This window comes from Suillus clintonianus (genome assembly GCF_016758775.1).
Source record: "Suillus clintonianus strain FC179 chromosome Unknown DEU56scaffold_10, whole genome shotgun sequence".
NCBI classification, from domain to species: Eukaryota; Fungi; Basidiomycota; class Agaricomycetes; order Boletales; family Suillaceae; genus Suillus; species Suillus clintonianus.
The window spans coordinates 356350-368877 of NW_024539234.1; the positions used below are offsets into that span (position 1 = coordinate 356350).

At 49.3% G+C, this 12528-nt stretch overlaps 5 protein-coding genes across 5 annotated transcripts; 2 read left to right on the top strand and 3 right to left on the bottom strand.

Moving 5' to 3' along the window:
• DEU56DRAFT_780349 (MCM-domain-containing protein) lies at positions 1 to 3269 on the bottom strand. The gene is made up of 10 exons (XM_041351951.1): positions 3232 to 3269; positions 2936 to 3174; positions 2562 to 2877; positions 2336 to 2507; positions 1856 to 2283; positions 1672 to 1806; positions 740 to 1621; positions 379 to 687; positions 171 to 326; positions 1 to 122 (listed from the first exon to the last, which is right to left on the bottom strand). The coding sequence occupies exons 1-10, from the start codon at positions 3232 to 3234 to the stop codon at positions 12 to 14; spliced, it is 2751 nt and encodes a 916-aa protein (XP_041212723.1). The 5' UTR covers positions 3235 to 3269; the 3' UTR covers positions 1 to 11.
• A 124-nt stretch (positions 3270 to 3393) lies between these two features.
• On the top strand, positions 3394 to 3886 carry DEU56DRAFT_728992 (uncharacterized protein; the record flags this gene model as incomplete). Its single annotated transcript, XM_041348069.1, has 3 exons — positions 3394 to 3517; positions 3566 to 3767; positions 3817 to 3886. The coding sequence occupies 3 exons, from the start codon at positions 3394 to 3396 to the stop codon at positions 3884 to 3886; spliced, it is 396 nt and encodes a 131-aa protein (XP_041212724.1).
• Positions 3887 to 5043: 1157 nt separating this feature from the next.
• On the top strand, positions 5044 to 6424 carry DEU56DRAFT_32495 (Alpha/Beta hydrolase protein). Its single transcript, XM_041345675.1, has 2 exons — positions 5044 to 5326; positions 5389 to 6424. Exons 1-2 carry the CDS (start codon positions 5136 to 5138, stop codon positions 6392 to 6394), a joined length of 1197 nt encoding a protein of 398 aa, XP_041212725.1. The 5' UTR covers positions 5044 to 5135; the 3' UTR covers positions 6395 to 6424.
• A 614-nt stretch (positions 6425 to 7038) lies between these two features.
• Positions 7039 to 8766, bottom strand: DEU56DRAFT_32553 (putative formate/nitrite transporter). Its single transcript, XM_041345677.1, has 12 exons — positions 8515 to 8766; positions 8326 to 8462; positions 8223 to 8265; positions 8099 to 8165; positions 7989 to 8042; positions 7878 to 7932; positions 7746 to 7827; positions 7632 to 7691; positions 7554 to 7581; positions 7454 to 7503; positions 7375 to 7400; positions 7039 to 7318 (listed from the first exon to the last, which is right to left on the bottom strand). Exons 1-12 carry the CDS (start codon positions 8617 to 8619, stop codon positions 7147 to 7149), a joined length of 879 nt encoding a protein of 292 aa, XP_041212726.1. The 5' UTR covers positions 8620 to 8766; the 3' UTR covers positions 7039 to 7146.
• A 1605-nt stretch (positions 8767 to 10371) lies between these two features.
• Positions 10372 to 12442, bottom strand: DEU56DRAFT_869324 (uncharacterized protein; the record flags this gene model as incomplete). Its single annotated transcript, XM_041355548.1, is given in 4 exon segments — positions 10372 to 11159; positions 11179 to 11463; positions 11511 to 12040; positions 12096 to 12442. The coding sequence occupies 4 exon segments, from the start codon at positions 12440 to 12442 to the stop codon at positions 10372 to 10374; spliced, it is 1950 nt and encodes a 649-aa protein (XP_041212727.1).
• Positions 12443 to 12528: the final 86 nt, after the last annotated feature.

Genomic DNA, 12528 nt, shown 5'->3' on the forward strand with positions numbered 1-12528 from the left:
TGGATCTCGTATCAGTTTGAGAACCGCTTCTCTATGACCTGGTCTTTTAATTTGTAGCCGTTGGCAGCAAAGAGCTTTGAGCGCAGGAAGGTCGATGTGTCATAGATATCATGTTCCTTTGCCTGGAGAACTAGTGAGTTGATGACAACTCTGACAAGGGTACCACTCACCCGTTCATCGAGCTCAGACATCTTAACAGTGATGAGCTCAGGTTGCTCGTGTCTCTGTAGCTGATGGAAACGGGCCTTCTCCTTTACAATCTGGCCAAGAAGGAAAGCCAAGAGCTCTTCATAATCGCGAGCTTGCGTCAGGTATTTTCGGAAGCCCTGTCAAAATCATAAGTGCCATTTCTACCCTGAAGTCATGAGATAACCCCACCCTTTCAAGGGTCTTCTTGATTGACATCTTCTGGGTGCTGACGAAGCTCCCCACCGCAACGGAGATAGCCATATCGATATCATCGGAGCGAACGTACTCCCGCAGGGACATTTTTGCACTGGCTTCAGCCATGCGAATCATGCTCTCCAGGTGTCGGACGGTGATAGGGTATGAACCTGTCGCTAGTGACTCGCGACGAAGATCAGAGAACAAGCGTGCCAGTTTATCCTGGTCCAGGTCATAGAGCTTCGGGCGTATCTTCTCTCGGGCATACATGATGTATTTGCGGAGAATATCTTGGGGTATAATCTGTCCAGACTATGATCAGGGCTACAGCTTCAGGGACTGAATGGAGACTTACATCAGCATCAAGAGTGGTGCCAACATCCATCTCATCCCTATCGGCTTCGAATTTGGGATGACTACGAAGGTGACTTCCAACGACGAATCGCGCTAGTAGTTCGTCTTGCACCGGATCCACATTGTCTTTGACAACACACAGCACATCAAATCGAGACAGGATGGGTTCTGTCAGTTCGACGTTTTGCTGGAAGGGAATTGTTGGGTTGTATCTTCCACGAATAGGGTTAGCCGCAGCAATGATGGCACACCGAGCTTGCAACGTCGTGACAATGCCAGCTTTCGAGATTGAAATGGATTGTTGCTCCATCGCCTCATGGATAGACGTCCGATCCGCGTCGTTCATCTTGTCAAACTCATCAATGAGACAAGTTCCTTTGTCGGCAAGGACAAGAGCGCCTCCCTCCAGCGTCCACTCCTGAGTTACAGGATCCTTGCGGACGCTGGCAGTCAGACCAACAGCCGATGCACCCTGACCAGTCGCGAAAACAGACCGGTGCGCTGTCTTCTCCGCATACTTGAGGAATTGCGACTTCGCCGTTCCTGGGTCACCCAAAAGCAGTACGTTGATATCACCACGGATGCGGTGTTTACGGTTGATATCCTTCGTAACACCACCGAACAGGGAGAGTGCAATGGCTGTTTTGATGTCTTCGTGTCCGTAAATCGAAGGCGCGATAGACTTGACGATACGCTTCCGAATACGTTCGTCCCGTGCGAGGGCACGCATCTCCTTCTCATCTTCTTCAGTAAGACGGAAGGCTGCAAAGAGGTCCTCCTTCTTATTGATGTGGTTGGCCTCAATGATTGTGGAGAAGACTGGGAACCCGTTCTTCGAATTGAGAGAGGCGTCGAAGTTGTTCCGGTATATCCCAGTCACTTCCTGCGCTGACGTGCTTAGCGCGGGTCATTGAAAGCGCCTACGTGACTTACAATTTCCTCTCCAGGCTTTGCCATGTCAATGAGGTCCCAAAGGAGAATGACTTCACGATGCCTTGGTAGACGCCCCGGAGGCACTGACCCAGGGGACTCTTGCAGTGTCATTTTCTGGTAATTGCGATATACCGTCTATCGCGCAGCATTTAGTAGGTACCATCACAATTTCGATGTGACCAACCTGTTCAGAGTTAACAGGGAATGGGCCCTTGCTCTCGCAGTTGGCGCAAAAGCTGACTTTGACCTCCTTTGTTGCATCCTGGTAAAATGGGCCCAGAACAGCGCCGCATTTTCGGCAGTCAAATTTCACGTATTTGAGCTGTGGGAACACACCACTCCGTCGAGTTACAACACCAGTGACTCGCACCAGATTGTTTAGATTGGAGCGTCGGAGATCACGGAGTGACGAGCTCAATGGAAGGTCCGCAATGCGAACATGGACTTCAGAGTGAATCCGTTCGTACGACGGGTAATACACGAGAATAGCATTCAGTGCGACCTCGTCAAAGATCACAAGCATGGCAGACGGGGAGTTTGTCAAGAAGTAAGCCAAGATGGGCTTAGACATCGCTAGATGAAGATAAGATACTTCCAGTGACTCGGCATTTGCTGCAGGAGATCATCAGTAAGTCCGCAAAAGGTACAAACGGATGATACTGACTTTCTCCAAGATTACGAATGCGTTGACCATAGACCGAAGCGCCATTTTCGTCGACGTAGGTCATCAAAAATTGCCGGAAATGTTTGACAATTGATCGGCGAACGCGGTCATTGGCAATCCATTCGACGATAGATTTAGCCTTGATGTCACTCAGTTGCTCAAGGGGTATTTCCTAGAGAAACCTGTGTGAGCACACATCCGACTGATTGCGAGAATGTTCACCAACATCGTCCGTACCATCCACATCATCTATATCACGACGTTCGTCATATTGTCGCCTTGTGCGACGCTTCATTCTCCCAACGCCAAGATCATCGCCAAGAGCATCTTCATCGTCCATGTCATCATCCTCCAAGAACTGTGGTGCACGGCCTCGATTAGCTGCCCGACTTCCTTGCTTCCCTGCGCGCTCAAGTCGATCACGACGATTCATCCTTGCTTCAGCCGCTCGTCGAGCCGCTGCTGACATTTCCTCAAAATCTCCTTCATCATCGATGTCCCGGTCGGAGTAGCGATCGAGTAGATCGTTTGGCGCGTAATCTCTATTTTCAGTTGGACAAGAAGTGAGGTACATAACAAAATGTGGGCTTTGACACGTACGCTTCGACGGTGTCTGCAAACAAATCTTCGCCCTCGCCGTCTTCTGCATCGTCGTCATCTATATCACGCACTCCATCACGATCATCCATGCTATCATCTGTATCCGAGAAGGGTGCCGGAGGCGAAGACGGTGGGAGAGACGATTGAGAATCCCTTCGCCTTGGAGTAGCACGTGGAGCTGGCGATGAGCTGGGAATGGGAGGCGACCTTGGACGCTTCGCGCCTCTAGGAGTCTGGGACTATGATGCGGATATTCAATACAAAATCGATCTGTTATCTATGTCCTCTGTGCTCACCATAGTGTAGCTTAATCAAAAGACAATGCGGGGAGATGGCAAGAACAAAAACACGCGTCGCGACGCGTTCATTTGTCGGGATTTAAAAGCGCGTTCTGTTCCCACGCATGGATTGATAGCAGGCCAACTTCGGGCCAGCCAAATCATTCTTTCCTTTGTGATATGGCTAGCGTCGACCTCGAAGCCGCGATTAAGCAAGAGGAGGAATACCTACGCAAGGTTCATCCTACCGTGGACGATGTTCCTGGGTGCATGACCCTGTTTGATGAATTTCTGCAATGTCATGGTATGCTCTGAAAAAGCTCACGAATGTCGGTGCTTATCAAACTTTCAGTTCTGGGGACTCAGATAAAATCGTTATACAGATACGGTCAAATGTCAGAGTGTGGAGTCAAGAAAGAAGACTTCAAATTTTGCATGAGCTTGAAATTTATGCATCCAGAACAGAAACGAGACGCTTGGATCCGCCGCCGTGCCGAGTGGTGGGCTCACAGACGGCTCGGGAAGAGCAGCGAAAACGTCTGGGATATGAGAAAGTAATGCCGTCCTTTGGAATAATTTCTCCCTTACTGAATTTACTTCAAGGAGCCCGCTCCCAGACTGGCCCCCAGCCCTTTCGGACAAAGTCCCAGAGAATGTTGAAACCATTTCATGAACAATCGGAATGGACTGTCCTGCAAATTCTTTTCAGAGGGGAGTTCGACAATGCTGTTGCCATCTGTGATTCACGCGTGCATGACGACGCTTTCACTTTGTCTTAGGCGGAAGCATCTTTTAGCCTTCAAACACGAATAGCCCTGTTTCCGCACGGGAATAAGCTGCACTCTGTCGAGCTAATGTCGCACTTTGTTGCTTCATTCCCTCATCCTGCGATCGAATCGATACACTAAATTCATCTGCACGAGTGCAATAGTACGTTGACAGTTGAAGCTCTCATGAGCACTGAAAACAACTCTTTGAATGTCAGAAAGACGCACGTTCCTTGAACTATCCCAGAAAAAGAGCACCCGCATCGCTGCTTTCTGTGCGTTTTGATTTCCAGATAAGTTGAAGTACATTAATATGACCGTGCACCTTGACTTCGGCAGCACAATCGCATACACTTTGCGGGAACGGTAGGATTTGTCACGATAAAATGTTGGAAGACGGTCGAAAGGGCTTTGAGATGCCTTGTGAGCTTTCACCCACTATTCGGCAACTCCTTCAGTGAGTCAAGCAAATGCAAGCGACCCTATGGTGTTGTGACGTCTCAGTGAGTTCACTCAGGCTCGCCGCTCCAAGTACCCTTTTGGCGAGTTTCTTTAACATAATTTGTTATCACAATTTCATTTTCGTTGCACGCCTGTCTCGCACGGTGTCCACCAAAACTTGTATAGCATAGTTGTTTCCCACTGTGCTATTGTCATGCATTTATCGGCTTTTTGTCTACTCATCTCTCACATACAACCTTTTAATGCTCGCACAATGTCTCTTGTGCTTATGCGGTCTCTCATTTCTCGTTTTCAGTCGCTTTCTAGCTAGCGATAGCAATGTTTCCATGTGTATGGGTATGCATGATAACGTCCTTCCATGTCAATGTAAGTGTACACATAACTCAAATTTGGCAACAGGGGCCCGGTTCCCCTTCACACTGTCTCTAACTAGCTCCAACGGACCAGCATCAGACCATTTGCTGACTCAAATCGTGGCCCACGTCTTAGTACAACCTGGGAGACTTTAGGCTTATCTATTCGGCCTAACAAAATCCGATTCACTACGCGTCGCCAGCGCTGACCCATCATGCACATGTTTTTACGGCAGCAACGATCAAACGATTCGTGTTCTAGCCTGAGCCAGTATCAAAGGCTAGCCGTCATGCAATATGGCCATCGTTATCTCTCTTTTTATTCCCGCCAATACCTACGATGTATGAATGTGTGCATCAACCCTTCAAAGGGCTCTACCTGTGCTACCAGCTCATTAGCACGATATTCATCAGGGTGCCCATATGGTCATTGTGGTACTTGCTGCCTTCTAACCGCCCAAGATCAACTTGGTCCTGGGGGCATGCAATGATCCTGGGATTAGCCCGCCACGTTGTGTACATCTCATCGTTGTGAGCTTCCCTTCTTGTGCAAGCCTTGGTGGATTCTGACGCGATTACGGTTGGCGTGGCAGTACCGGTAATATCCTCCCGCAGCCAGACCATCGCGCACTTGCACCGACCAAAGAAGCCGAAGGTGTCTGGGTCGATGGAGTGCCTTCTGAACTCATCCTTGATGAGCTGAAGCTGTTAGCTTCCATCTCGGAAGTTGCACCAGAACGCATTCCGGGGTATTGGTACGGTCGGTCAGGAACTCCGCCGAAGCCGACCCACGCTCCTCAGCTTGGAGAGAAAGTTTTCTTCTTCTTTCATGCGGGGGGCTTCACCCACGTTTCTGCACACCCGGACTATTCTGCCAGCATTATGCAAAGTCTTGTAGAACTTGATAGATCAGTTCCGCGTGCCTTTGCTCTGGAATACCGTCTGTCTTCCACACATCCTTCCCCTGAGCATTTCCCATTTCCAGCTGCTCTCCTCGATTGCCTTTCTGGGTACTACTACCTTGTGAAGGAGATCGGGTACGAGCCTTCCGATATCATCTTGGTAGGAGCATCGGCGGGGGGAAATTTGGCATTGGCTCTTTGTCGCTATCTTGTTGAGCACAAGAACTTGCCCAGAACAGAATTTCCGGCCCCCCCGGGCAATCTACTACTCCTATCACCTTGGGCGGATATTGGCAACTCGCACGACTGGCCGGGCTCCTCCAGCCTTGCGTTCGATATGGACTTTCTCGGAGATCTAAACAGTAGAAGTATGCTCTATTCCAAACAGGCTCTTCTCGGCCCCTATGGGTTTGGATTCGCGACGCTGAACCGCTACGTTTCCCCTGCATCTCTGCATCCTTCAGTACACGCTCATTTCCGGGGCTTTCCGCGCACATTCATCGCCGTCGGCACTGCTGAACGGTTCCTTGATCAAATTCGAACACTAAGAAAGAAGATGGACGAGGAGATGGGCGAGGGAGAAGTGACGTTTTTCGAGGCACGAGATGCTGTCCATGATTATCTTCTTTTTAAATGGCATCCGCACCGCCCAGGTACCTTGAAAGCAATTACAATGTGGTTATCAGAATCACCGTAGTTCGAAGAGTAGCCTTCCTCCTTCCGCATATCTTAAGAATCGTGCCATTACTTGTATAGCTAAGATTTGTATATCGCGCTCAAACCACTCGATGATGACATGTACGAGGCGTGCTGTAAATAACGAATTCTATGGATAAATCTGTTCCAAAGCCAGTGTCAACTCGTTCCGACGTTCCAATAACTTCTATGATCGAAGTTCATCAACGGAACGTAACGATTTGAAGAATCGCAGTGAAGAAAAGTATCCGGAGTCCTCCAATTGGGGAGGCAAACTTTCAGATTCTCCCCGGCCTAGCATTGAATATTGAGGCATTCAATTCAGGCCAAAGACCTTCAGGCTAATCAATGGTGCAGGCAACAAATAAATTCCTGTAGAGTACACAAAACATCCAACATTCCGATGTACCACAAGATAAATACTTGCGATACTCGTCCAATACACTATGTTACGATCCCGACCTCGGAGGAGTACATCATCGCCACTCCCGTCCCGTCCGCCTCCCCCTACAACTGTGTACAAAGTAATGTTTCATGAACACATAGACCAACACCCCCTCCTATCCTATAACCCACCCGTGGAGGATCGCCTGAGAATGAATTGAGCGTTTCGTTTCGTTAGTTTACATCGTGCATCATCTCCAGGATTCGTAGATCGTGTCGCCTGGCATGCGTTCTCACCGCAGCCATAAATAGTCGTCCAATGCATGAGAAAATAATAAGTCCAAAGCAGGTGATCTCGTGGAGGTCCGCCTATGCGGTCCTTTCTGAGACGGCTGGGTCCGAGGTTTTACGCTCTATAACACGGGCTTCCTCGGCATCGCGCATGCCGCCGGCGTGCCAGTCACCAAGATAGAAATACACGGCTGGCAAGCCCACGAAGAGTCCTCCAATAATGTTACCGATCAAAGACGCGATTAGCGACCTGAGAAAGTAATCAGCAATCGTTGAGAGGAGCTGAACAAATGACGTGGTGCATACTTGCGAATGTACAGGTCGGTCGAAAGCTGAAAGGTAATTAGAGATGGTCCAAATGCAGGCTATCATGTGAAACACTTACCTCAGAGTGAAGCATGATGCTCAGCGGGAGTGAAAACATATTTGCAACAACTAGTGGAAAGTATTGGTGGGAGTGTGCCTCAAAACGTTCTGCGACTTACCGTGGTCGAATCCGCAAGCCACGAAGATCTAATAAATATAGATGAGTCGGGATCAGCACCTTGGTCGACTTCACTAACCCAGATGGGAAACCATATAGCAATGATTTTCGAGTAAGTTTCTTTGGCCCCCACTCCTTGCTAAATAACACCTGTGTAAGCAACTGGCTCGAAGCAACACTATGATATACGTACCCAAACGGCTACGCAAACGAGCCAGTTACAACCAATGCCGCGAATCAAAATCTGGTACCAGCCAGGCGTGATAGCTTTCGTGCTGGAACAAGGTTGAGACAATGGAATTTCCGATAGTAGGAAGTAACTCACATGGCGAATGATCTTATGTATGAGGCGTAGGGATCAGATGTCATCAGTCCGTCATCTGGATATCCGTGTCAGCCTTTCCGATATAAACCAAGCCCATGAACGCGGACTGACATTTCGAAAGGATTGCTGCAAAGAACAGACTGCCAACAAGATTGCCGAAAAAGACTGATGGGATAGCATATTCAATATCTGAACAAAATTTGGCTTCGGGCGGTACTCACCAACAGTCCAGTTGACGGGAATGCTCCACCAAGGAATCGCTCGTTTCAATACAGCCATGGGAAAGATCTATAAATGGCGTGAAGGGGTGAGAAATAGTCCACGCAAACACTGAACTCTGTTTACCATAAGATTGCTCGTAAGCAGATCGAAACCCTGGAGCACAATCCTATGGAATGAAATAACAATTTAGCCATAGTCTGACGGTACTAAGGCCGCCGGTGCCTACATAACGAGTCCGACGGGGAATACAAAACCGCCGAGAACCTTTACAATTCCTGGGTTCGAAGCTGACAGAGATGGAGAGCCACCACTGATAATGAGATCAAAGAGACCACCGAAGGACAACATAACACCGGCAAGAACCTGAGAGCAAGATTGAGATGTTAAACTAGACATGTGCGCGCTTGTTGCTTACCGCCTTGAAGAAGGTCTTATCAAGGCGGGTGTTGTGCTTGATTACAGCTTGCTCGACCAGAGCAACAGCGACTTCAGCCGGCTTGAGAGTGCTTGAAGTGTCCATTGGAGTACTGGTGGTGTGCGGGCAATGGGGTCCAAGGGGGCTGCGAGAGTTGAAAGGGCGGCATAGCCTGCATTTATATGTTCACAAATGAGGTTCCTGACTGTCACGGTCAGGCGAGTACGAAAATAACTAGATTCTCGTGCGCAGTGGGTCCTGGGATCCTGACCAAATGGATCTGCACATCATGATCGTGAAGCCGCATAGCATCTCCGAATCTGATTGCAGTACATAATTGAATGAATGATTATACTGGGCGCTTAGTTCCCCGCTCTAGTGAGCCTGGATTTTGGCATGGATGCCTGGAGATGAGTTACCAAATATCAGAAGAGAACTGAATAGACGATATTGTGGTTGTTATAGAGGTCAAAATAAGTTTTTCGCTAGGGCGCCAATTTGCTGCCCCAGATTGTCAGGGAGCAGGCCAGTGCATCGCCAGTGCAGTGTATCAGATAATGATGAAGGGGGCAGGTCGCAGGGCCCAGCAGCCCGGAGGATCAAACGATCACGGCAGAAATAGCGGGCATCCAATAGTATAGCCTAGTATAGCCGGTAAGCCCAGGTTAGCCCTTGATAGTTTTAATTGGCCCTGCTGGATTGCACCCTTCACAACCCTCCCCAAAAATAGCGTGTCAACTGTCGTTAGCCTTTTTCGGCTTCCCGTAGGCAACGTTCCGCTACGTTCCCGCAGAGTTAAGTCTGGCACTAGCACCCAATAACAATAATTCAATTGCACTTCTACGTATTGATGGAATGAAGTAGAAGGCATCGATGCAGGCTATAGTAGTGCTATCACACTGTATTTGCATTAATGCGTCGAAGTTCGGATTACACGATCATGATAGTGCAGGAAGCATGCAGCTTCAAATCAGCTCTGTGATTACCGACATGAAGGTGACGGTTCTAATCGGGTGTGTTGATATCGTAGTGAGGCTGTACCAGGCCGTGAAGAATTTCGTGTACACAGACCGATTTGCCTTGGAGATATGACCTCAGGGGTGTGATTACCTTCATGGCATATGTCGATCGAACAATCTGTCCAACAGTCAACTGATTGGCACGTATCAGATCCACTCAGGCCGTAGTCTCCAGTTGCTGATATGATTCAAACATATACAACACTCGAGAACTTCGTTACAGTTAATTGGCAGATTGATTGTCCGTGCCTTCTGAAAACCTTGGTCACGATGTCGTGTTGGTTGCAAGCAGTTACAACCCTCAAACCGGTATCTGCGCTCCCACATGGCAGCTTCGGAATTTTTGATGGAGCCGGCCATCCGTGTGCATGTGTAAGCAAGTACCATTAATATTGGAACCAGTTTGACTTTGATGCCTCCATGGTCCGACTCGTCTGGCGCAATCATAACCACTATTTCGGAAAGAACTCTGACATTCCTTTCCTACCTTTCTGATGTGGCGGTCAACGAGTTAGTGCGCCCATGTCCCAGATTTGAAGCAGTTGGCTGCACCCACATCGGAGTTGTTTCTGGACACCGGGCTCATATTGGCTCATGGGATGAAGAGTGGCGGAACCAACTATCCAATCGCGTATAGCAAGACCTTGCACGCGGGTCGTAATTATCATACTCGTCCAGAGTTTGTGGAGCTACCTGACCACATCGATCAAGTTCTAGCTCGGTGTGCGTGATGGTTTCCCATCGACGCAAACCAAGTCAATCAATGACATCAATTCAAAGTTCATATGAGGGTATCTATTAAATGCGCACGTTACAACCATGTATCTTTTGACGTATATCAATGTGGTTTCACTTCTCTCCATATCGGCGTAATTGCTTGAGCGACTGTATTGGCAGCAACCTCGAGGCAGCCGCGTTCTACATCGTCCCGAATAGCTGACCACACCTTACGGGCACGCCATCTATCCGGGTGGAATCGCCGGTGACTTCTTTCCACGAAGTCTTTGTAATCTTGAGGTCGCATGGAGGTCTTGACGGTTGCAAAGAATTTCTCCACTGCAGACCAGTCGACATCCTCGACAGTCAGACAGGAAGGATGATGTAGCACAGGCCACGGGATGTCAAGAAAAGCGATCGGCTGATCAGGCGTGAACCTCGTAGTGTCAAACTCCTCACTCAGGACCTTGTATCGTTCCAGGGCTCGATGACTTGTCCAAATACCGAACTCCCAGCGTTGTCGTTGCCTGAGCCTTCGCTGTTCTTGCCGTCGCCTTTCCTCTTCTGCAGCACTTCGTTCAGCTTCCGCTCGGACCCGACGTGCCTGACGTTCGGCCTCCTCTCGTTCAAGTTGCTGCCTTTGTATTTCTGCCTCAGCTTTTCTCCGTTGTTCGGCTTTGGACTGGCGCTCCTGCTCTTCAGCACGTTCATGCGCCTCACGTTTTCTTCGCTCTTCTTCCCAAAGAGGTCTATCCCGATCAAGTTCTCGCATTTTGCGAATGGACTCTGCGAGCTCGGCTCGTCGCATTGCCTCTTCATTCAAGTCTTCATCTTCGCTCTTACGGGATTCTGACTGTTCTTGCGAAGCAGCGGGCTGAGGACTCGTCGATGGCCTTTCATGATCACTCGCTAAAGAAAAAATATGAACCGTTGAAAGAGTAGGATGGGAATGGTAACATACGCAGTTGGTCGATGTTGTTTGAATAATAATCGGAATAATAATCGGCAAACCAATGTTTGAATCCCTGTTGATGGCGTTCGTCTATTGCCCTGACTTTTGCTTGTTTTCGCATTTCACGGTGCATTTTTGAGTGATGCATGGCCTGTTTGGCCTGACCTGGTGATGTGGTCCGATGGCGCTTTCGCGCATGGCCATTGGTAGGGGTGCGTGCTTGTGGCAGTTCATCGTCCGTGTCAGCGGCAAATCCATCTTCTATAACCTTTGTCAGACCACTGTAAAGAGCAGAGACTACAACAAACTTTTTCGTTTAGCAGTCTCTTCGGCTTGCGTCCCAGTATTGCTCTGAGATGCAAATTGTTCCGCATCCATGGACATGGGTTGTCCGTTAACTTGCGGCTCTTGACTGTACTTTGTTTGTGTTTCCTTAATCTTCTGCCATCGCTTGTCTCGCTCCTTTTTCAATTCTTCCCTTCCGGGTCGTACGACATTCGACGGGGCCTTGGCCTTGGGACGAGGAAGATCATCGACAATCATTTGTTTTACTTCTTCTTCATCCTCGTCTGATCCGCTGTCGCTGATGTGATCGTCACTGTCTACATGAGCGCGCCGCGAACGCGCTCTTTTGCTCGGAAGCGGCGTATCCGCTTCAGGAGTAGGCGTGCGTGCGCGTGCGCGCTTTGGCCCTGGCGGCGAAGGAGCTCCAGAGCGCCGAGCTTGGTTGTTGACCTTCTCAATGGATGTAAATTTAAAGCCAAATCGGACGATGCACAGATACTCTGGGTCCAGCTTGTAAATCTCCCACTGCTCTTGGTGGCAAAACACGTGTTCGCTGCAAGTCCAACATTCCAATAACTGGGACGACATAAGTTGACAATGTTACTCACCCGCAAATTTCGACTACGCGTGGCCAAAAGCCCTCGTCGCGCGCACCTTCATCCAGACGCGCTTTTGGCACGAACCTCCAAAAGCTCCTGCCTTTGGAGTTTGTTTCGATGACAATACGTTTGGGAGGTGGAAGATCCTCGCCGATAGATAATTTGTGCAGGTCTGGGACATCTTCGCCGGCAAGAGCGGTACGCGGATCGAAGGACGCGAAGGAGAGCCTGGAATCTGGAGAACGCAGGAGACGCGATGGTTGGGTCGGGTCAAGGAGCCCGGGTTCAGTGCCACGGATGATCCGGGGCGCGCGGGACGGGCCCGCAGTGTGCGTTGTAGCTGGCTGGGAGCCCATTCAATGAAGCTAGACTACCAAAAAGGGCTACGGATAAAGGTTGAAATAAAGGATGAAAGAAATTGATGTCACTGTAGTAGCATGCA